General features: G+C 33.7%; 1 protein-coding gene across 1 annotated transcript in view; it reads right to left on the reverse strand.

Annotated features, from left to right (window-relative positions):
- Positions 1-2,500: 2,500 nt before the first annotated feature.
- egr (TNF superfamily member 12 eiger) overlaps positions 2,501-26,413 on the reverse strand; it is a 36,390-nt gene continuing 12,477 nt past the window's right edge. The window contains exons 2-8 of the mRNA XM_089696808.1: positions 14,176-14,370; positions 12,691-12,820; positions 11,465-11,639; positions 6,404-6,494; positions 4,698-4,785; positions 3,414-3,565; positions 2,501-2,842 (exon numbers count right to left, since the gene is read on the reverse strand). Of these exons, the coding sequence (XP_089552934.1) occupies positions 2,555-2,842; positions 3,414-3,565; positions 4,698-4,785; positions 6,404-6,494; positions 11,465-11,639; positions 12,691-12,820; positions 14,176-14,370 (1,119 nt within the window). The 3' untranslated portion in view covers positions 2,501-2,554. The remainder of the gene's footprint in view (positions 2,843-3,413; positions 3,566-4,697; positions 4,786-6,403; positions 6,495-11,464; positions 11,640-12,690; positions 12,821-14,175; positions 14,371-26,413) is intronic.

Here is a 26,413-nt window from a genome sequence, read left to right on the forward strand (position 1 = left end):
CATGCCCTAATTAAGGCAAAATAATAGGTAAAATGCACCAAAGTTCAGTATTTTTAGAAATTTCATACTTGACCACGTGAGTTTCGGTTTCGGTTTCGGTTTCGGCCGAAACTGAAGCCACGGCCGAACATTCGGTTTCGGTTTCGGTTTCGGCCTGGAAACCAGTTTCGGTCGGACACTATTATATTCTAACAATAATCATTGTATTGTACTTTTTACTAATATTTTGAACCCTTTAAAAATGTATGATGTATTTGTAATAAATAAGGCGTATTTTTTTACTTTCATCAGTAAAGTCTGACTTTATTTTATATCAACCTAGGCAGAGCCGGCGGAAGTAGTTAGTTTATTTTTCACGATAATTTTATATTCTTTGCGCTCCAAACAAGTTTGCGATTTATAATGATTTTATTATTTAAATTATTACTGAAATTAAAGTGCTTTATCAATTTCAATGCTAAAAACAAAGCCTTATATAAAGAGACATCTAATATAGGTGTTCATATACATACAACAAAACCTTTTTATATTAAAGCTTCACTCAAGATATTGCTACAGCTTTGCAGAATGTATTGATAAACAGTTTTCTATAATAAGCCGTTGCCATACAGAAAAAAATGGTTACCTAACGCACAATTCGGTTTTGTCAAATCTTTGTAATAAACTTCGTTTGTTATAACAAAGAAAATTTTAAGATAAATGGAACCCTCTCAATAGAATTCAAATTAACCTTTGCTTTTTTACTTTATTTTTTGTAGTATTCGAAGCTTTTTATGAAGCAAATGGAATTTCAGTACAAATATCGTTTGAAGTTTATATAATTCGAAGTCATTTTGTCAATTAAAATTCCATTAGAAATAAATTGTTTTTATTGCTGAAATCCGAGAGGAATTGGTTCTGAATGAATTAGGCAAAACGCGATTGATTTCGAGGCCTATTCGCGCTTCAGCGAACATCAATTGCTATTCTAGATTGAATCTAGGATAATTTCTAGATAGATTACATTTGTTCGATTCTAGTTTTGCTTATTAAATCTAGGTGTGTTTACTTTTTCTGATACGGCGATGATATTCATTTGAAGCGGTTTTATTAGATTTTGGCCGCCATAGAGCCGATTTGAGTCATTTTTAGACAGATTTCGGCTCTATATTACTTATCCTATTAAACGTAACTCTTCGTATTTTTTATTTTCACAACGTTCACAGTATTAGGCATAAATGCGAAAATTGGCATGAATATGGTGGTGTTTGGTGTTAAACTAAAACTTCTACGTAGACAGATTATACCACTGTCACGTCGTACCTATAAATTGTACCTAATGTATAGTTTTAAACACAGGCGAAGACGCCAGCTTTAAGCTCCGTTTTATGTTGACTTCTATATTTTCTTTATTTTTCTTTAAAAAGTACAACGACCTTTGAAGTTTTGGGTATAACAGATAATATTTAAGTAAAAAATAAAATATCATTTTAAAAAATCATTTATTTTAATAACTCACAATGCTTGATTGCGTTTTAGATCTTAGAGGGTAAAGTTAAAATATACATAATACAATTACAATAAATTATAATTTAATATTAACATTAATATGTACTAATATTATCAATGGCATTACAGATCTTTCGTTACCATATAAAATATTGAAAAATATATAATTTTCAACAATACAAAATTATGGGTTATTTCAGTAAAATTTTAGATTGGCAAGCCACACATCACTTTATTTGTTAATTTATGAATTTGTTCTATTAAAAATGGCACACTTTGACTATACATTATGATAATCACGTAGGCTCTATTTCTATACTACAAAATCATGATCATAAGCTAAAGTAGTCCTTATCGCTACGGCTTAGAGTATATATTAAAGGTACAAAAGTTCACTCTTGAAATTTTTTGGATAAGAAAAATTTTACTCCGTGGTGATTTTTACTGTTTAATTTTTTTATTTACATTTAAATGCACTCAATGTGTAAGCAGACAATAAAGTAGACGTTAACATATCCATTATTTTTTTAAGCTATTGCATAGCTTCTATCGCGGGCCTTGAGCGCGGGGACCGAATCCAGAAATTGCGTAACGAAAAAACCTCACGCTCCCCACTCCGACGGGCGCGGAGGAGTGGCTTGAAGGCATAGCATGCAATAGCTTTACCGCGGCAGTCCCCGAGTGCCACACGTCTTTTTTTATTTTAATTCTGATTTTCAGTTACGATTGCCAGAGCTTATAATTAACCTCATGGACAACATTTCAATATTCATCAACATTTCGATTTCTGCAATCGTTCGAACGTCCTTTAAAATCTGCTACACATGGCTTGCTAACAATCTTATATATAAAAATGAATAGCAAAATGTGTTGGTAAGCGCATAACTCGAGAACGGCTGAACCGATTTCGATAATTCTTTTTTTATTATATTCCTTGAAGTACGAGGATGGTTTTTATGTAGAGAAAACGTAAATATGTACCACGGGCGAAGCCGGGGCGGACCGCTAGTTTGAAATAAATATCTATTATCTTCGTAGTCGTAACAAAGTTCAATTCAAATATATCCTACAATTCTTGTATCGGTTCATCCGCATCGGCCAATTTGACGAGCCCTATAAAGCTTTTTTCCGGTTGCATGAGCGAATGTCTATCTCCCCCCGTATTCCTGACCGCTAGTCTGTCCCCGGCTCTAAGGAACAGGGCTGATGCTGAGAAGCACGAGTTCGGTCTGTCTGTCGGTTCGTTCGAGTGAGAGGTTTGGGCACATTGGAGAAGGGTGTCACGACCCTCTGTGTACGGGTTGGTGCGGTGGAGCACCCAGGATATTATGTCGTGGCTGTCTAGGTAGTAGATCTGGAAGTACAAGTTTTTTGGTTAAGGTTTAGTTTGAAATTGTTAATTGAAAATTAAAGCTTGTAGATAATTTCTTAAGATTTCACCGTATAAAAAGTAAATTTGACATGTGTGATTTATTTTTAGACAAATTTTCAAAGATAGAAAAAAATACATTTAATTATATAAGTTAGAAAAATATATCAAAAAAAAAAAAAATTGGTTGTCTGTAAAGTCGGTTTACTGACGATAGTTGAACGTGACAACGGCCTATTGTGCTTCTTTGTCGCTCGTTCCGCGCTCTCGATTGCGCTTCAAGCCTTACATGGAACGCCTCAGAGCGAGGTAACGCCGCATGAGTCATGTTTTTTCGTGCGTACAGCCGGCTATCGAATTATAAGACGTTGTCACGTCAAAAATAAAGATTCTTTAATGAATGGTCGTCACACGTGTGCGGGTGCGTCTTTACAAAATATACATGTGTATGAAAAAAAAATGTCAAGTGGCCGTTGATGGCCTGTGGTCAGTGGCCCAATTGCGTCAACCAGCAACAATAGATATGAAAGCACCCACAATACAGCATCGCACTCACCTGCACATAGACGAGGTAGACGCCGGTGTGGTGCACGTGCACGTGTCCCGAGCGGGTGAGCGTGGGGCGCGGGTGCGGGGACGCGGCCGTCCACGGCGCGGGGTACCACACGTCGTGCGGGGCGCCGTGCGACACGCGGACCAGACCGTTACCTGGGGTATTTATATGTCATTTGTGTATAACAATTTAAAAAAAGACGGGTTGCACTCCGGGAGTGCCGGCAGAAGTGAAAACTTGATTATTAACGTTCAGCATGTTTGATATTACATCCGTCTTACGCTTTTTCGATCAGGCCACATGTCCTGACGCGAGTTTTAGATTTTATACCCAACGCCGCTAAAGAAGTTTTCACTTTAAAAATGTGTGCGTGTACTAGTGTACACACGTAAGAAGTGAAATTTCTTTATGACCTTATTTTTCAAAAAATAATTTACTATATACAATTTTATAGAAATACGTCGAATCACGCGTGGTAGGGATAAGGTAAAGATGGCGCGTAACGGAAAAATGTCACGCATAACGAAAAAATGTTATAATATTTTTTTTATCCAACCCCGATAAAGAAGTTTCACTTCAATACGTGTGGCACTCAAGGACTGCCGCGGTAAAGCTATTGCATAGCATCGCATCGCTGTGTCGGTTGGAGTGGGGGGTGCTATTCCGTACGCCTAGCGCTGGCAGTCTGTTTGGCAGTATAGTCAGGCGTCAGGTTTATAGCGCCTTCACGCCGCGTACATACGCAGTACTCATGCTGTGTCAAAGCCATAAAGCGCTATTTCACGGCGCTAAGTACGCGTTCTGCCTGCCAAAGCCATTAGCGTCGTGTATAACCTCCGAACTTGGTGATCAATACTTTGCATACAACGAAACCAAATTTATTATTTCTCATGAGCAAACTTAATAGCACAAAATTTCACGTAGCACTGATTTTATTTATTCTTAGTTATAAAATAAACATAACATATCTTCAAATTTAAAGACACCTACTTTAAATTATGTTAGTTTGTAGCTGTTGTACATCAGAGATTAAAAGACTAATAAAAATTTAATGACGTTACCATTTAAAAAGTAATTTTATTTCTTTCTTTAAGTAGATTCTTTAGTTATAAATTTTTATATGTAAGTATGTCTGTAAAGTGGACATTCTATGGTCTGTAACATTTATTATCTGTTACCTGAAATAAATATGTAGATAAATAAATTTACTGAAACAGAACTTAATGCGAATAAGAAATTCTCATACATAAAATAAAAATAACATGAAATAAAACATGAAATATTTACCTTTGAAATGTTCATGTATTTCCGTGTTAAGATGCGATGTGTTGCCATGGAAATGCGCCGCTATGAAAGGTCGCCTTTGACCATCTTCCTGTTAACAATTTCACATTTCAATTTTTTTTATTTTCGCGCAGAGGAATCTGGTAGAAAGTGTCTTATCATTATATCAAGTTACTATCTATTTTTATTCACTGCATTATATTACTTCTATCGATCTTTCAATAAACATAAAACGTAAGAGTAAAAATAAATTAAGAAAGATTCTACCCTCAACTAATAAAATATTTCGAACAGAAGTTTATACTAAAGTTTGTTGATTCTAAATCCATACAGGCAAATGCAAATGCTTATTATTTTTTTCAATCTGTGCATAATTTAATTAGTCACATTCTTTACAGAATGAGGTTAGTCCAGTCCATTCACTGTACCACATATTTGTGTTTATGTCTTCACACAGCAGTTGTCCTACAAATTGTCTATAAATCTGACTTACCCAGCGGGGTGGTCTCTAAATCGTAATAAAGCATAAGCCTTCACATATTATAGAGTAAACCTAGCTATGTATTTTAGCAAAACTAGTTTGCACGTTATTTGATTATCATTTAAAATTATGTTATACTTTTGTTCCCGGAAAGAATGTATACATATCTCGATTATTCCCTTAAAAATCAAGCTCTATTTAAATTCAATAGTGTTCAAATTCCGCGATACGGCTTTCTGAAAATTCTTGTAATAAGTGCTGAACAAAAAATTCTTCTCAGCGATGGACACATACTTAACTAAATAAGTAACTTTTGCTTGTGCTTGTAAGTAACTTGTGCTTGAAACAAAATTAAAGTACAACTCGTAATAAATGCCTGGATATAAGTAGGTATGTATATACTCTAAGAAAATTCAATGAAAGTGAGATTTCACAACTATCGTGAAAAAAAAAAGAAATGTACATTTTCATGGAAAATATCCGCTTGTCAAATAAGGAAGTGTCGGTTACCCACAATAAAAAGAGGTAGAGTAAAGATTTATTTTACACCCACCCGTCTGTTGGAGAAGCTAAACCATAAGTAAATATTTGTAATCGTTTCAAATTTTCTATACTTACACGTAAAAATAATGTTTGTTTGTAAGTCCTTTAAAGCATCGTTAACTATGGATTTGATTTTCAGCAAAATTTTGTGCTGTATGCAATGAGTATGAGCTCACAAAGTACGACTAATCTAAGCTAGTATCAATATTAATCTTTTCGCGTTATTTATCTATACTAATACTAGCGGTCCGCCCCGGCTTCGCCCGTGGTACATGTTTACGTTTTCTCTACATAAGAACCATCCTCGTACTTCAAGGAATAATATAAAAAAAGAATTATCGAAATCGGTTCAGCCGTTCTCGAGTTATGCGCTTACCAACACATTTTGCGATTCATTTTTATATATAAGAAGATTATAAAGAGGAAAGGTTTGTTTGTATATATGTATGTATGTATGTATGTATGGTTTTCACGCACAAACTACTGGAGCGATTTTGATGTTTGGCACAGATAACCTTTAGACCCTGAGAAAGAACATAGGCTACCTTTTATTGCGAAATATGTACCACGGGCGAAGCCTAGCCGGGGCGGACTGCTAGTTGATAATAAAATTTTGAAGCAATTATTATCTGAACAATAAAGTATATTTCTAATAGAAATGTATATGAACAATAGATTTCCTTACCTCCCCAGCACTATCCCTTACGGTTCTAGATACGGTGTGTAAGGACGGAGTGATAGCTTCTGTCTGCGGGGTGTATTTCTTCGTTTTACGCCTGAAAATATAATTTAAGATAAAATAACACGATTTTATAAGAAAGCCTTACATGAAAAGTAATTAAATTAAGATCGGAAAATAACTAGACATTATTATTCGTTCTCAAGAGCCTCTTTCCACGAATATCTTTTGTGAAATTTTCCATCCAATTATGATAAGACATGTTTTACAATTTGTTGCCAGATTTCTAAAGAAGATAAAGTATTATTAGATAAAAGTTACTTTTAGAGGGGTTCGAAACTTAAGGAAAATCCTGTTTGAACTTTTAAAAATTCACAATGAACCAGGGCAACTGACAGTTGCCCTAATTATAATTTTAAGCAAAATAGTTACACAACGTTTTTTCTTATATTTTTTGAAGCATAGTACCTACTTATATTTATTGTCTTTAATTTTTATACATGGCTACCTATTGAGTTATTGACTTATTACATGTCGGGCAATAAAATAGACCTTATTAATTATTATGTTGAAAGTAATGATAAGCTTTCTATCTACGGGAAGTTTGTATTTTTGTAGGTACCTATTCCTTACTAATATATTATATAACAAATGCAATAGTAGTTTTATTTATTTAGCCTTCTTTCACGTCACAATGAAGCGATTTCATGATACGACGTTTGAGTCTGGTGAATGGTGATGAAAGAGTGACTTAAGCTTTTTGTGAAACATCTTCCCATGAGAATTTCCTTCGCGAAGCCGTGGGCGGAATTTGTAATCCATATTACCGTATTCGTACATCCATACTAATATTATAAATGCGAAAGTAACTCTGTCTGTCTGTCTGTTACTCAATCACGCCTAAACTACTGAACCAATTTGCATGAAATTTGGTATGTAGATATTTTGACACCCGAGAAAGGACATCGGCTACTAGACCGGACTTTCAGTGGAGTTTCGTTTGCAAAAATAGCGGACCTAAATCTGACTTCTGATATATATTGTATAGATCCCAGACATCCTATTGAAAATATACTCGCCATCTTTGAATGCTCCCCCCACTCCCCCATGCAACTATTTCACTGTAGGAACTATTGAATCATAAACAATGGACTATTGTTAATTATTTAAAATAATAATTTAAAAAATATATTCATGAGTTTTCAATCTATAGTGGTTTAAAGTTAACTCAAAAATGGAGCATTTTCGTAAATTTTCTAAAAAATCTTAGAGAAAGTGTAAGAAATGTTATAGTATGCTATATATTCGTGATCTACTCAATAAGCTCTTTCATTTGATACCCCACACGTCATGTTTTGGAAATTTTTATTCTTTTCTTTGTATGCCATATTTAATTACCGGGGTGGGAGGGGGACCACAAAACTGGTTGGCAACATCTGTCTATAGGATCTATACAATATATATCAGAAGTCAGATTTAGGTCCGCTATTTTTGCAAACGAACATCTCCTTGGAGCCTGCTCTATACCTTTTATTGCGAAATATGTACCACTGGCGAAGCTCTAGTAGAAAATAAATAAATAATGATTCTTATCAGACTATAGAACATTAAATATTTTACATTCCCAAAAGCAGTGCCAGATTCTTAGAAGATATTTAACGGATGAGTATATGTCGTAAGTCGTAAGCTGATATTGGGCGAACATTCTTCCACGTGGCCATGAATGGAGTATCGGGAATGCTGATATTAAATTCAACGGAATAATTATCGAGAATTCCGACTCTTTTATTAAACGTAAATTGATATGAGTTTATTTTGCATGTGTTGAATTACAAATGCATACGCAGAGTTTGTTTGAAATTGGTTGTTATGTCTGAAGGATTGGAAAAGTTTGAAACTACAGCGCGAAAATTGTAAAAGTAATTGTGTAGTTTTAAAATGTTGAATGAATTGTGTAGTTTTAAATGTTGAATGAATTGTGTAGTTTTAAATGTTGAATGTTATTTTCTTTCAATAAACAGCACAACTTTAAAGTTCTTATCCATGATTATATTTCAACAACACAAGTTCAGATTACTTTGAAAAGCGATATGGGAAACTTTAACTATCAAAAGTTTGCTTATGTATCACTACATAGTATAAAACAAAGTCGCTTTCCCTGTCCCTATATCCCTATGTCCCTATGTCCCTTTGTACGCTTAAATCTTTGAAACTACGCAACGGATTTTGATGCGGTTTTTTTAATAGATAGAGTGATTCAAGAGGAAGGTTTATATGTATAATTACATCCATTAAATAGTGGAGAAGTACTGTTATTTTTGAGGTTTCTGTGATGTCGTAAAAAATTACATTTTTTCCGCTTACATTGCAAACACAGGCTGAACCCTACGAGTTTTATCAAAATAATGTACTAAGTATTATACACATTGAAAAGGTCTACAGAAAAGTCCGCGATGGTACTACATATATGTCTATCTCTTATGGATAACCCACAATAGCTTTTTTTTGTCATTTACTTTTTACGACAAATAATGGCTAATTTTCGAAGCGATTTTAACCAATACAGCATTAATCCTTAACCAATTTAATACCTTGAATACATTGTTCATTTAATATAGATCTATATGACCCATTACACCGTATGATTTAAGTGAATATTTTCGAAGATATTACAGATTTAAAAAATGCGGGTACCGGCCGGCCGCCCGGCTATACAACGTTCACAGTTTTTCTGTAGTGTATTTAGTATCAGCATTGCACCCGTGCGAAGCCGGGGCGGGTCGCTAGTTATGTAATATACGAAACTATTTGACATCTACTTTACTGTTAGGGGAAATAATGCGCAATGTGTTCATAGAAATATATAGTTTGTAAAGTTAATTATTAACACTTTATAACGATACTAGCTCATCGCCCGCGGCTTCGCCCGGTATCTCAAACCTAATAAATTATATACTAAAACCTACCCATTGAATCACTCTATCTATTAAAAAAACCGCATGAAAATCCGTTGCGTAGTTTTAAAGATTTAAGCATACAAAGGGACATAGGGACAGAGAATGCGACTTTGTGTTATACATACTATGTAGTGATGATAGGTAAGTTACTTATCTTTAGTGTACAAGTAATCGATTACAATTTCAGCCTTCAAAAATGTATTCATTATGTATTATTCATCGATAAAGTAAATGCTAAATTGATTGTACAAAAACAGCGAATGGAAAATACCAAATCATTTCAATTGTATTAAAAACATTTCCATCTATTATGTCAAGTATTCACAAAATTGGTATAAATAAAACCGTCGCCGACCTTTCCATTCATTAATGAGAGCTATTGGCCGAAATGATATTAGAATTTCCTCTCATTTCAAGATATTCTTATTCTATTGACATTATTCTTGTTAGTATTTCTTAGAACCACATTCGTTATTTCACCAAATTGTTTATTTCTTTATATTCTATACGTAAATACGAGAAATATCTATTTCGAGGAAAATAATATCTTATTTATTACTGACATTACACGTAGATGATTAGACCAATAGAAATTATATGCCCTTTTGCACGCCTCATAAGCAGAGGTGGGTACTACTGTCACTTCGCGCAAAACATCTGATTTTTCAAACTTAAAATGTCTTTATGTATCATACATTGCACTTGTAAGATAATACATACACACACATATTAAGAAAAAACACTATTTTTAACGTTCATGATATTTTTGATGTCATTTTTGTTATTTAAACTAGTTAAAAAACAGTTTAAAAAAGTTCTGTCTTGGACGTCCGTGTGTCTGTATGTGCGGATCCTTTTTCTTGTTAACACGATAGCGACCGAAATACTTTACTAATCGAGTCTTTTTTTTCTCTTACGCTTGAGTATGCTCAGGAATAGAACCCTTTCATTTTTCAGGGTCTGATTCGATGTGGTTTAATTGTTATTAAATAAACAAAAATAATAATTAATAAATATTTATTAAAAAAAATTATGAGGCGTGCACTTTTGGATTTTCCAAATTTTTTTTACAATATAATCGACCATTAAATGATAAAAGAGGGTCGACTTGTTTATTAGACTCTATTGACCGAACAAAAATATAATATTTTACCAATTTAACACCACATTCAATCTAATATTTTATCTTTAAAACAACTAAGAAAAACATAATATACAATTCTGTGGTATTGTGGTACAAGAGACGAAACCTGTGCAAAGCGGTTATGTTTCTATGTAACTTGACCGTGGGTTTCAAATATCCTCGCCAACAGGCTTAGCGTGTTTGTTTAGGTACATTCCTGTACGTAATATATAAGATATGTATTACGAATATTTATAAATAGATAGGGATCGTACACGGCTTGGGCTTTCATTAAAAGTTGTGGAAAATTCTGACAATAAATGGAACGTGTAGGCAATGGTAAAACGTATATATTTATGTTGTTATTAAGTTGATCGTTGTTATATTTGTTGAAATCATAAATAACTACCTAGTACCTATATACGATACGATTTTTGTGTATATTAAAAGTATAAACATAATATGTATTTTTATTTAAAAGTATTATCTGGGTTTTCAGTTTTTTAGTACCTGAAAAAAAATTGGTTGTCTGTAAAGTCGGTTTACTGACGATAGTTGAACGTGACAACGTCCGATTGTGCTTCTTTGTCGCTCGTTCCGCGCTCTCGCTTGCACTTTAAGCCTTACATGGAACGCCTCAGAGCGAGGTAACGCCGCATGAGTCATGTTTTTTCGTGCGTGCAGCCGGCTCTATCGAATTATAAGACGTTGTCACGTCAATAAACGAACAAGGAATTCTACAGGGTGTTTAAACGAAATCCATCCAATAATTAAAAACTAGGTATGGTACTGTATTGCAAGTATTCCTTTGAATATGGCAAGTAACTATAAACTACCTAACCTAACCTAGGTACTAACCATTTTTCAAATTTGTCTGTGTCTATCGGGAGCCTTGTTTTAACTTCGATTTTTTTACGTGTACAAACTGTAAAGTATGGTAAAGTTGGCAAAGCTATGATAATTGCTTAAAAAATGCAAATAACTAACCTTTCGTCTAATTTAGCGAAAGCTTTAGGCGTGTTGACCGGTGTGATGGCATCAGCAGGAGAGTCTGGCATCACACGACGTTTGACGCGGCCATTTTGTTCCTCTGGTTCTGTGTCTGGTGTCTTGCTTGTCACTTCGACTTTGTTACGCGTGAAGGATGGTAAGGTTGGCAGAGCTGATGTTATAAAAAATATATTTATGGCATTAATCCATAAATAATCACTTTAGGATTGTTTTTTTGAAGTGAAAACTTCTTTAGCGGCGTTGAGCACTTTTTCTGTAATGGGTATAAAATTTTTAACTGACCTGATCGAAAAAGCGTAAGACGGATACCATTCCAAAATATCAAACATGCTCAACGTTAATAATCAAGTTTTCACTTCTGCCGGCACTCCCGGAGTGCAACCCGTCTTTTTAGGGTTCCGTAGCCAAAATGGCAAAAACGGAACCCTTATAGTTTCGTCATGTCCGTCTGTCCGTCTGTCCGTCTGTCCGTCTGTCACAGCCGATTTACTCGGAAACTATAAGTACTACAGTGATGAAATTTGATGGGAATATGTGTTGTATGAACCGCTACAAAAATATGACACTAAATAGTAAAAAAAAGAATTGGGGGTGGGGCCCCCCATACATGTAACTGAGGGATGAAATTTTTTTTTTCGATGTACATACCCGTGTGGGGTATCAATGGAAAGGTCTTTTAAAATGATATAAAGTTTTCTAAAAAACATTTTTCTTAAAGTGAACGGTTTTTGAGATATCAGCTCTCAAAGTCGTAAAAAGTATGTCCCCCCCCCTCTATTTTTATAACTACGGGGTATAAAATTCTAAAAAAAATAGAGGTGATGCATGCTAATTAACTCTTTCAACGATTTTTGGTTTGATCAAAGTATCTCTTATAGTTTTTGAGATAGGTTGATTTAACTGTAATTTATTATATTTGCTGCTACGGAACCCTTTGTGCGCGAGCCCGACTCGCACTTGGCCGGTTTTTTTTTATAAAAATTCAGTGAAAAAAAAATAAAGCTCCAATTGTATGAGTTATGTATGTATAAAAAAAAACTAAATATATAGATAGATACGTATGCCATTTTCACACGAAAGCGGTTTATGTTGATGGATAAAGTACAAAATACAGCATCATCAAACATTGTCAATAATGAAATATACATGAAGGAATAAGTTCCAAAAAGGCTGAAGAATTTGTCGAAGATTCCAGAACTTACCAATATCCTGTATCTCAGGGTTCTCATTGAGCAAACGTTTGATCTCGTTGAGGTTGCCGCCGACGTCCACGCCGACTACACCTTCCATGAAGTCGTCGGGAGTCAGACGCACCATGTTCGTCGATCCTATCTGTTAACAAATAACAATCAAATTATTTATTACTTTAAGATATATTTTACAAATTACATGTTTTAAATTTTAAATAGTGCATCATCACTACATAGTATAAAACAAAGTCGCTTTCTCTGTCCCTATGTCCCTTTGTATGCTTAAATCTTTAAAACTACGCAACGGATTTTGATGCGGCTTTTTTAATAGATAAAGTGATTCAAGAGGAAGGTTTTAGTATATAATTTATTAGGTTTTAGACAAAGCGGGCGAAGCCGCGGGCGGTAAGCTAGTATTTTATAAAACGTTATAGCCTAACTATACAATAAAGTAGTAATGTTTGTGATGTTATAGTGGGTAATCTCTGTACCTAATGAACCAATTTTAACAATTATTTTTCCTATAGTAGGCCTCGTTATCTGTGGAGTCATTGTTGTTTTCATCCCGGGTCAACCCAGACCCTAGTATACTAATTTGGTATTTTAAATATTCGTCTTGAGGTATAAAATATATAAAAATTTTAAATGAATTGACTGCCCACGATGTTCATGTTGATGAAAAGTTACCCCATTTTAGGTACTAAACTGCTTTCATGACCACGAAAATGTTTTAGTAACGTAAGTTATAATCGTATGTCAGCACACGCAAATTATAATAAAGTCCGCTGAGCGCCTGTCGACTGTAATTAACTAGATCTCAAGTATTTTAAACTTTATATTAATAACGTCGGCTTAGCGATGGAAGTACCCAATAAAATGAGTGCTGTGAGCATTACGAGCAGTGATGTAGGTTAGCAGGGTGAACGCGATAAATTTCGCTGAGTGAAATGTGATTTTTTGTTTTTATACATCACTAAATTTCTTGTTAAACTTCCTTTGTGATTTCAGTTTGTTACATTTATGAATCATAAGCCTAAGTTGAAGTAAATGTAATTTTGTGCTTTCAACCGATTCGCGGTACCGAGGCTTTCTAAGTATAAATACAAAAGATTCTTTGTAAATATAAATGCTGAACAAATTAATAGGAACTTTGGTTGGTTTCATTCTGGAAAATCAAATAAAATCTTTTCTTTGATAACTATATTTAATGTAAACAAAAATGCCTATCTTTTTATTAAGGTTTGATGGAATCTTTACCAGGAATTTTTTTAATTCTTGATATAAATTTAAACAGCACTAGATGGTAGGCCATTGATGAAATTCGACCAAACCCGTATGACAGTGTTTTTTTATGCGTTACTAAAAAAAACTGGTAGCTTTCTGCACTCTTTGTCCTTAGTGTAAGTAAGTGTGCCAAAATACGCCTCCGTCCGCGCAATATTCGAAAAAAGTATTCAAAGTTACTTTATGCATGAAATATTAATAAATATAGCTCACCTTTTCTCTCCTATCATAATCCGGATACCAGTCCCCGCTCTCCGCGTCATCATCTCCCTCGAACATGTCTTCATCATCACCCTCAAGCACCGTCAGACCGTGCAGCTTCTCCAGGGAGTCGTAACTTTGCTTGTCTTGTTTCGTTTCCTTGTCTTCCTCTACCAGGTTCACGTCCTGGTCTTCGTCTGCGTATAACTGTGAACAAATATGCATATGTTATAAAATATAGCATGTAAGCTATTTTATATTTAAGGGTATGTAAGGGTGTAAAAATGAGTAACTGCTTTAATACCCGTAACCGTTCTATTTTTCCATTCCTATAAAATATACATGGTAATATTAATAGAAAATTAATTAACTTATACGGTAGGTGAGAATTCTATTTTATACTCGATCGATTTTGAATTGAAAGCCTAGAAAATTTTAATTTAGTCTGTATATGTCGCAGCCGGCTATTATAGGCGTTTGGAAAAAGTTAATTCATGCGTAATAAATTTGTCTGCGACACGTACTATAGTCGTCGAGTTAATATTAATTGTCTCTTGTTCATAATACTTTTCTATTTTATTTTTAATCCATTACAGCGAAAGAAGCCGGTTTTAATCACACCTCTCTATTAAAGACGTAACCGCATCGCATTTTTTAATAAGTGTTCGGAAAAGTTGAATTTATTGTTAAGACATATTTTGGGAAGATAAATATTCTACCCCTTGGCACATCAAGGTCGGCAGTCATTTTGTGGTGTAATATTATAGGATCGTTAGTCCTACGGTTTCACGTCGCTATGTGTAATCAATCTTGTCTGTGTTCAGTCACCAGCGGCAGATTGGTAGCCAGTCTTGTTACATAAACTATTAAGGCTTTGAAACTTGCCGCAACTTTGACTCTCTATAGCTTGAATTTGATATTTTTGGTTTTATGGCATTCAAATGCTTTATAAATATAAATTTATAAAGAATAAAAAAAATTCGATCGCTCTGGCAGGTCACGGAGTGGCCGAGTTGGTCAGGCATCCACACCGGATTGGCGTGAAAGGATGGAATTTTTTCTATTCTTTATAAATTTATATCTCTATAGCTTTCACGTAAGAATACTGAACCAAAAACAGAAAAATGTTGGTACTTACAAACATAAGTCACATTGGATTCTATTTAAGAGAAGAGCCCTTCCCAACTAATGTCAAAGTTAATATAGGTCATTGAATAAGAAAACATCTCATTCCATAAATATAACCGTATTATCCACCCTTTAACAATACCTGTGTATTGAATTACCTATCCTTTACCTATACAATACCTCATAATACACATATCATAATGAACTTGTCAAGCGCTAATGTGCAGACAAATACACTGGAAGCATATAACGACGGGTTTACGCGCCATAACCTATTTAATACACAAAGGAATGATCGGAAAAGACATTAAGAATAATATCTAGATCGGGCATTATTCTCTCCTGAAATTGGGTCGATAAGAGTTTATCTCGAGGTATTTATCGACAAACTTAGATATTTCAAAATGTAAGGAATAATTGGCACCAACTCAATGTGTAAGAATGTTTTTAAGAAAAGTGTCAAGTTATTGAGCTTAAATACGATGTTTAACATTAGGATTTGGATAAATACATATATCGCAAAAAACATCTCCTACTTGGTGTGATTTAAAATACTAAATAATATAGGTAAGTAATTATTTATCAGGAGAAGCAAAGTTCACAACTCATAATAATTGTGATCTCTTCAAATATTCTAGAGGTTTCGTCCATCATTCAATGAATTCATGAATAAATATAACATAAATATATGATTATGATACTCCATACGAACCTTCTCATATGAAGTAGATACCTAGATAATTTAATATGTAGGTACATGAGTTGTTTCGGGATGGCATGTAAAATGTAATCTAATAATGTTATTCCTTTTACATCTTAAATCAAGACGAAGGGTCAGTTCGGTATATTTTATGCTGCTCTGAATTTTATTATCTATTATTTATGTAGTCAGTCAACCCCAATTGCACGCCTCATAAGCGAAGCGTTGAGGTGGGTACTACTGTCACTTCGCGCAAAACATCTGATTTTTCAAACTTAAAATGTCTTTATGTATCATACATTGCACTTGTAAGATAATAAATACACACACATATTAAGAAAAAACACTATTTTTAACATTCATGATATTTTTGATGTCATTTTTGTTATTTAAACTAGTTAAAAAACAGTTTAAAAAAGTTCTGTCTTGGACGTCCGTGTGTCTGTATGTGCGGAGGATTTTCTTGTTAACACGATAGCGACCGAAATACTTTACTAATCGAGTCTTTTTATTTCTCTTACGCTTGAGTATGCTCAGGAATAGAACACTTTCATTTTTCAGGGTCTGATTCGATGTGGTTTAATAATTAATAAATAATTATTAAAAAAAAATTATGAGGCGTGCACTTTTGGATTTTCCAAACTATTTTAAGAACTAGTCTGACCTAGAATCTGAGGAAATTTGTTTGTATTAACTTCACTTTCTCTTTGTCTTAAAATGCTAATCCTAAATCTTGAAACAATTTACTGAAAAGCTTTAAAAGTATTTTCGAAATAGGCCACATTTGAAGCTATCGGGTTACTACATTCTTGCAGAAGACGGTGTTAGTGATATGATATATTATTTATGTTATAGAAATTCTACTACAGAGGCGCCAATGCTCGTATGGCACACACATTCTATTGATATTGGAAACCTAAGCATGTTACGAGCAAGCGATCGCTATCAGGCGAATCGTATCTCTTCTCTTATGTTCCTGTGACGTGATTATTCAATTTCGAAATGTCAAAGGTATCCCGACATATTGTGACGACAAATGTATGGCGTACGGGCAATATTCATTGGAAACAATCAGTCAATTAGGCTTGGGCTTTTATTACGCATTCGACTATTAAAAGGTAATATTTATATATATTTTTTTATTTATCGGAAAAATCATTTAAAAGATGTGAAAACTTAATATGTAGGCAGTACAATAAAATTATTCCCGTAAACAAAATGTTTTATATTCAATTGTCGAAAAGTTACATATGTTTACTCCGCAGGAACGAAAATTAATGACTCTCGCTGCAACAAAAATAACAAACAATTTTTGCTCTGACAGCTATCACATTTTGTCCCATTTAAATAGTATTTCTTCGAGTATTTTATGTCAATATTGGTTCCACATATACCCTACAACATTTTGATTGACATTTTCTTAAAAGCACTTGGAATGTGTATGTGACGAGGATATTTAATTCGACATATACCAACTAAGTATAAGTAGTACGATAATACATAAAAATTATAATATTAACGTGGAACGTAGGTTTTCAGCTTAAAAATATATTATGTTTTATGTGTGCTAAAAGTTCGTTTTTATCCTGTTCATTGAAGTCCGTTGGATTTATATAAAAAATAACTTTGTGTTGTCTAAATTATAAGTTCTCATAGTTACCTTCAGTTTTTAAATTCCTACCTATATAATTCCAACACAAGCTGAAAAAACAATTTTGTTTTAAATACACCATAAACATTGAAAATGATTACACTATCATGCGACAATACTTCACAATTCAATTCAATGCATAAAATATCATCCAAAAATAAACATTCATATACCTAGTACACTAATAATACGAAACAGGAACAGAAATACATATCATTTTCTGACATTCACTCGACACACATTCAGTTTGACGTCATCGGGAATTGAATTGTTTTGATGTTTACTGATGAGCTATTTTTAAGATTGATTTTGATAACATTCTAAATGCATTAACTTTTAAGATGGATCTCGGCCATGTGGAGGTGAAAAGCGTTTACGAGCAGTTTTTATATCGCTGATTGAAACGCACATATTTAACTCGTATTTATATTTAGACGTTAGCACTTCACATCAAATAAACTAGCTTGATTTGTTTATAACAAGCTTTATCCCATCAAAAACATCCTGTAAAAAACCCAAGTCTCGCAGCTCAGTCTTTCTACCGTCAAAAGTTGTGAGATCCATGTAATACCAAGTCGGTTAATCTATTTAGTGTCTACTTGAAGGACCTTCTGTCTTAAGTTATTACATAAGTTATTATCATGCCAATATTAAAAATATTTAACGTTTTAAACAAATAGATCGACTTGGACATCGCATGAAAACAAAATGAATATTACAATATTATATTAGATTCTTTAGTCTCTCGCGCCTCACGCGATTGAAACTCTCGTTCCTGTTGGTCGCTGGCCCGTCGTGCTGTGTAGTGTGATACATACTAATAATCAAATCAAGCGATGTCCAAGTCGATCTATTTGTTTAAAACGTTAAATATTTTTAATATTGGCATGATAATAACTTATGTAATAACTTAAGACAGAAGGTCCTTCAAGTAGACACTAAATAGATTAACCGACTTGGTATTACATGGATCTCACAACTTTTGACGGTAGAAAGACTGAGCTGCGAGACTTGGGTTTTTTACAGGATGTTTTTGATGGGATCTCACTTCTTTTTGTAGAGCCTTTCTTTTTGATACCATCTACTTCTAACGACTTGATTAGTTTAACAAACTGCATAAATAACTTTGTAATCCCATATATTTATATGGGATTACAAAGTTATTGATGCAGTTGGTGTATTTGGAAAACTGGACCGAAATTACAAAATATTTAAGTTTTCCCATGATTAAGACACTAAACTCTATATGTATTCCAAATATGAAGCTTCTAAGTCTGCTAGAAGTGCCTTGGACTTTTGATGATCGGTGAGTCAGTGAGTGACAAAATTTAGAAACTTTAACAAGTTGTCATTCTTAAACTACTGGTTCAAATTGACTGAAATTTTAAATATTCCGTGTTTATACAATGCCGGATTAGTTACTGAAGATTCAGGTTTCTTGCTTTATCCACAACCGAATTATAGGGGGTCGAAAAAGGCCCGAATTGCTTCGAGAAAAGGATGGTACGGCCGTGCCGCTTTTTAGGGTTCCGTAGCCAAAATGGCAAAAACGGAACCCTTATAGTTTCGTCATGTCCGTCTGTCCGTCTGTCCGTCTGTCCGTCTGTCACAGCCGATTTACTCGGAAACTATAAGTACTACAGTGATGAAATTTGATGGGAATATGTGTTGTATGAACCGCTACAAAAATATGACACTAAATAGTAAAAAAAAGAATTGGGGGTGGGGCCCCCCATACATGTAACTGAGGGATGAAATTTTTTTTTTCGATGTACATACCCGTGTGGGGTATCAATGGAAAGGTCTTTTAAAATGATATAAAGTTTTCTAAAAAACATTTTTCTTAAAGTGAACGGTTTTTGAGATATCAGCTCTCAAAGTCGTAAAAAGTATGTCCCCCCCCCTCTATTTTTATAACTACGGGGTATAAAATTCTAAAAAAAATAGAGGTGATGCATGCTAATTAACTCTTTCAACGATTTTTGGTTTGATCAAAGTATCTCTTATAGTTTTTGAGATAGGTTGATTTAACTGTAATTTATTATATTTGCTGCTACGGAACCCTTTGTGCGCGAGCCCGACTCGCACTTGGCCGGTTTTATTTTTTGCTCGACTTGGCGGGGGCACTGCCGTGCCCCCAGATGCTCTGTAGGAATGTAGAATGGGAATTAATAGCCTAGGAATAATTCACTGCTATAATATTATGCGCTTATAATTATTTACATTCAAATAATATAGAAAATCCTTAAAAGTATACATATATTTCAGGATGAACGACACACAAATTGGTTGATCGAAAATCTTATAAAATAAATTGATATTTATTTATTATTACAACCGCATTGAAAGCCAAGAAGTATTCTCCTTAGTAAATATATACAAACGCGATTCAGAGCAATTTGGTTATCCCAGTTATTATTTTTAATTCGTTTTTAGGACAGTTTGAAGTAAACATTCAGTGATCCAACTCACTCTTTGCAGACCTCATTCCTGAATTCCTGCATGCAAATGAAATGCGCTGTTAGGTTATTAGTAAATAGGTCACTCTTAAATAGACCGCGTAATGGTTTAGTCATACAGACTGCAAATAAATGTTCCTATGAATTGTATTTATCCTTATTTCAAGGAAAGCTTATTGGAAGTACTGGGAAATAGTACATTGATACAAAAATGTAACAATTAGCAGATGGTAACACATGCATGAAGGTAATTTGACTATTATGTTGAAAGAGACATTTGATACATTCGCATACCAAACAAAAAGTAACAATGGTAACAAAAGACATTCGATATCTGGTATTTTTATTTGTTCTTAAAAGTAATGTGGAAATCTGCTTTAGCGAAAGATGAAGCTCGGGTATACTAACTACTTTATACTAGTAAAAAGTAGTTACTCTACAAACCTATTATAGAATAATTTGATAATTGTATTCTTATAATAATTTTCCCTTTCTCTCAAATGCTAACACAAGCTTTTCAAAATAAGTCTGTGCATGTAGATTGCCGCATATAATAATGAAAATTTCAGGTAGTAAACGAAAATCCTGCTAGATTTATTTGATGGCGTAAAGTTTATCCGTAAGGTAGGGGCCTAAATGTCAGTTGACCCATACTAAGAGGCGTTAGGGCGACGTGCAATCAACTCAATTGTGACTGCAGCGCTGAAATTGCTGAAAATTGGCCACTAATTGCACTTGCTGTTTTGACGTCTCGACGAATTGGATCGGAATTGATGTCCATTTTGCAAATTGGACAACGTTTTTAGAATGCCCTTTTTAATTGAAGTGCTTAATTTCAATTCATTATTCAATATTCTTCAAAGTAATTTTATCAACGTCAAGTATAATTAGATAAATAGATTGAGTTCTTTTAAAAGTTTTGTGAATTGGCCCATGTTTTATTATTTTCTTTCAGGTTGAATAAGAATTCCAACCAATACCCGCGGCCCCACCATTAAAGCGGCTCGACGGAAGACAGTGGGGTTTTAGTCGGTAAGAATCCGACAACCTACGGCTTCTTCCCCGGGAGCCGTGGGTATTTTCGGAAGATTTCCCCACACACACAAAAAAAAAGTTGAATTCGCTATTCACCCGAATTCATTCAAGTTAGTGTAGATAAATTAAATTTATTTACCTGTCTCATTCAATAAAAATGAACCTATATTGTTCAGTTTTCTAGTTTCTTACACAGCTATATTTGTATTATCTTTCACGCCCCATTAATCCTAGGAAACATTTAATTCACTTAGCGTTTCAAATAAAAAGAGAACACAATTTGTGACTTATACGTCTTAAGAAAAGTTCCGTCTTTGTTATTAAAACCATTGTTGTCTACGTTTTATCGAAAAATATTTATAGAACCTTAACTGTATTTCTCTCTTCTCATATAATAATGTATCATGAAAATTTGTGAATTTGGGTGGAATTTTTGCTATTGTTTTACGCAAAAACAGTTCATCGGATCTTAATCAAATTTGATACAGACGACTTTAGATTATAAAACTTAGGCCTTCTGCCACGTGAGTAAAGCCCCGGGCGTCAGTTTAGAGGCTCCATTATTAGTGGATGAAAATTATATTGTTATATCGTGCTGATACTTTAGGATGATTTGCTGATATTTTAGTGCTTTTACTTTGTCAATGCCATGCCAATCTTTATAAACATCTGTTTGTACGTTTCGCTAATTCATAGTTACATATTTATTTTATATCAAGACCCCGAAATAAACAATATACTATCAGTACAAACGTAATGTATATTGTATGTGTGAAGTTTATCTTGGGGCGGTGTTATGGCGGCAATAAAACAAATGAATACACGACCCGAAGTTAAGTGCCAGACATATACACTTGAGTGACTTTGAGGAGATATAGGTTATCAAACTGCAATATTATTGGGCAAATTTATTCGATATTGAAGCTTGAACTTTTATCAAAAAATACCATTTTTCAAATTCTAGAAGACGAAGAAGGGAATAAGACACCTACCGCACCTATAACATCCACATATTGAAAAAAAATATAACAAAACAAACCTCTTTTGATCACGTTGATTTAAATTTAATTCAGTAAAAAATATCTGCAAATTAAAAAAAACTCGCATGATCTTTAACAAATTGTTTTTAGAAGTGTCAGTACAATAAACACTTTTCACGTGTTTTCACTGCAACCAATGACTGCAACATAATTATATAATACGAAGTACAGTCATATCAAATACTTTGTTTTGCTACCTTATTTACTAAGTCCGCTTCTAATAATAGGAAATGCAATAGGTATAACCTTTCGAAGAGCACCTACGTCCTACGCATCGGAACGTTTCCCGTTAAATCCCAGGAATCCTACGAATGTGGGATGGTATTAATTTACCCGAGACCGACGACAATTTAATCGTATTAAGTCTAGCTTTCTAAATACGGAACTAAAAAGTAGAATGTAGGTACGTTTATTTAATACAGGTGGGTATTTTTATTTAGTCCAATTAGGGAAGTCGTAAAATGTATTTGCTTAGTATAAGTTTAATATAGAGACACAAATATTGCGTTTTGTATAAATTTAATTTGGGAAACTTAACCAAAATTGTTTTGCATGTTACACTTAAAGATCGCGTCTTCATTCATGTAGCTTTTAATTTTAAAGTGACATGACGTAACTGAGTGTTTAAAGTCCATTCTATTTTTGCATACACGTGACATTCTGTACAAATTGTTTTGTATTGAAATAGTACTTCTACAAGTACTTTCGCAGGGGGCGCATTACAACAGTAATAACAATAGGCGCAGGTTCTTCGATTTAAGATCCAATAAAATAACTATTGAACTAGCAAAAATAGAAATTTAAAACAAAAATATCAGAACGCCAAGCCCAATAATTGATAGATTTTATCTAAATATTTATTTTATTACATAAATTCTGTCGATGTATGAATTCTATTAGATATTCGAGTTTGATATTTTATACGATTCATTTTTCATCACATTTTATTAAAAGTTTTTTTTAGTATAAAGAATTTAGAAAAAATTCAATCATTTCCCTAGAGACTTGTGTCATTGAATACTGCGCTAGCGCCAAATTGATAATAAAAGTTTTACTTTCAGTTTACTATTATGGCTTCTTGCCAATTCAAACAGCGATGAAACGATATGATTTGAAATGAATATCAAGGAATTTTTTTCATATAAATCTATTATAAGTACTAATTAAGTTTTTTTTATTTCTTATAATGGCCGTTGTATACGGATAGAGTAAACGGTTGAGTAGAGCGGTAGAGTACTAACTATCCTACTTTCAATAATAATGTAGACACCATTGGTAGAGCAGAGTACTAAAATTTGGTAGAGTAGAGTGGCTAGCACCGTGGCAGTATGACAGTTAGGTACTCTACTTAAATTGCTAGAGTACTGAGAACTGGTAGAGTAGTATGCTAGTTTACTCTACCCATGTTCAGCAGCCGTTACACAGTTTTTCATTAATTTACCATTTTATTAGTTTAACTTTTAACATATTAATTCACATCATCATTATGTTAATACAATATGATATATGAAATTTATAAACTGTGTCAAATAATTCTACATATGCATTTTGGAAGCTCGCCAACAAAAGGGACTCTCATTAAATTGGTAAAATTATGAGAGTGGTAGTTATTTATGGATTTGGACATTCCCAAATATTATAAATCGCTGCTACAACTTTAAATGATTATCTCCGTTACATTCATTTAGTGTAACTGTCAAATAAAAGACTTGGAATTCGTAACTAATTTTGTGTAATTTATTTTGTAGTTTATGAGGGACAGAAATTCTAACATCTTTAATAAACAAATTCATTAATTACTTGAAAATTTAGTTAAAGCATGTACTTATATAGAAAACAAGATATTGCATTTACTCTTACTCGGTCTTGTTAAAAAATGTCTACGTCAAACGTAGTTATACCCATCGATACAATCATCTTGTTGTGAAGGAAAATCTATAGATCCCACATGAGCGTTTTCCATTCGCAATTTCTAGGCTTCACGTGCCAGTCACGTACAATCGATAAAGCTCCAAAGTGAGTTTTTGTTTGTTTTAAATACTCCTTTTTACAATTTAAACAAACTGAATATGTTCTGTTATGACAATCTTTGCCAGTTAGTTAAACTTTAAAAAAACCGAAAAAACGAACTGTAAAAAAGCTCTAATGGTGCTCTACAAGTGAGGGCCTACGATGCATTCATATGATATTTTTACATAATATGTATTTGATTAAAACATTATAATGTAATATTAATATAAAAAAATGTGTACACACGTACTAGTGTACACACGTAAGAAGTGAAATTTCTTTATGACCTTATTTTTCAAAAAATAATTTACTATATGCAACTTTACAGAAATACGTCGAATCACGCGTGGTAGGGATAAAAAAAGATGGCGCGTAACGGAAAAATGTCACACTAAAATTTGTTAAAAATAAAATAAATGCTAAAATTATTGTTACACCAAATTTTTTTCCAACCCCGATAAGGAATTTTCACTTCAATAATCAAACAAAAGTGCAGTCAAAATAATGTATCAATTGTTTTCAGTCCCCATTACTACATTATCGCGTCATGGTCCAACTGAACACCTGAATGAGTTTCAGGCGGGTGGAATACATTGCTATAAGTACATAAATTTTCCTTTTGACCTGTAAAGCAAACAATGGGCACTTTATACGTTCAGACGAAGGCGCGGTCTGCCGGTCTGCGTTACTAGTGACCGACTTCGCTCCCGTTTTCACTCCACTGGGTTGCACGTGCTTTTGATACAACTTCATCTAAAGAACCATCCAGACAAGGGTAAGTGGTACATTTATTATGTGTATTAAACGTCGGTCTAGTGAATATTCAGAATATGTTATTGTAAAGAGATTCGTGCTTAAAAAAATGCAATTCTTCGTTTTTTGTCGTTATAGGTACTTAATTAATGTTCTTGGTTTTTTTGTACATTATTAATTTGCAATTCAACATTTGTTTTTTTTTTCAGTTAGGAAGTTACTACTAATTATGAAATCACATAACCACCGGGACGCATTACGACGGCTGGTCTTATAGTGCAATCTATACTAATATTTGTATACGTAGTATATTATTATTAGTCTGTGCTAATATTATAAAGAGGAAAGGTTTGTATGTATGTATGTATGTATGTATGGTTTTCACGCATAAACTACTGGACCGATTTTGATGAAATTTGGCATAGATAATCTTTAGACCCTGAGAAAGAACATTGGCTACCTTTTATTGCGAAATATGTACCACGGGCGAAGCCGGGGCGGACCGCTAGTCATCTATAAGACATTCTGGAGTCCAGTAAAAACCGTTGCGTGTAGATATAAACTTTTTATAAATAAAATTCCATTCAATGCTATGTAGATAGTGTGTAAAACTATAACTGATTCACCTCTGTAAATAGGGCACTTGAGAAACTTTTAGCAAGTGGCAAGGCATGTGTCGGCATACGTTCGCTAATCTCGGCCACTGAAACACTCGGCCAGCCTCGAGCCGAGTGTGAATGCTGCCCAATGTTTAATTGACCGAATAAATCATACTTAAACAGATGCTCTCGGCTTTATGGAGCTTAATGTGCTCGATATCTTTGATATTTCACTTTGATTTTGTTTTGAACGTTGTGGAATTATTGAGACGTTGTTTAACTGAGGATTGAGTTGAAATCCCTAATGCAATCTCAACTTAATCCCTTACAAGCCAGCTTTTATTCACAATCCCTTAAAGTTTGGCAAGACTTCATAATGACGTCAATCCTTCGATTCAAAAGATTGACGTCATACAGAAGTTGTACTTCAAGAATGTGGTTTCATTAAATAGTATAAAGTTTATGGCTCATATTTTCAATGGGTACTGAAACTACTACGAAGCAACGATACAGATCCTATTATGAAAGTCACACTATGATCCTTTTCGTTGAAGTTCGAACAGTTCGAACGTTCAACATGAAAAACCCAAAAATATTGTAACTGATTACCAACGTCTGTAATCACCTATTTATTTCATAGACTATAAAATGGAAGTCAAAAAACAACACAATATATTAATAATAAACAGCTGATTCATTAAAGCCCCATTATTAATGCATTATAATTAATGTACAACAATAAACCAATAATAGTCCCTATCGCTATGATTCACACACCATAGCATGCGTAATGAAATCTCCACGGTATAGTTGTACTTGTATACGATAAAGTCTATTATAATTATGACAATTGGTATATTCTCATGAAACCACAC

Source organism: Colias philodice, chromosome 6 (assembly GCF_061535455.1).
Source record: "Colias philodice isolate Cphi_HAF_F1 chromosome 6, ilColPhil1 Martin Lab GWU primary, whole genome shotgun sequence".
Taxonomy (NCBI): Eukaryota; Metazoa; Arthropoda; class Insecta; order Lepidoptera; family Pieridae; genus Colias; species Colias philodice.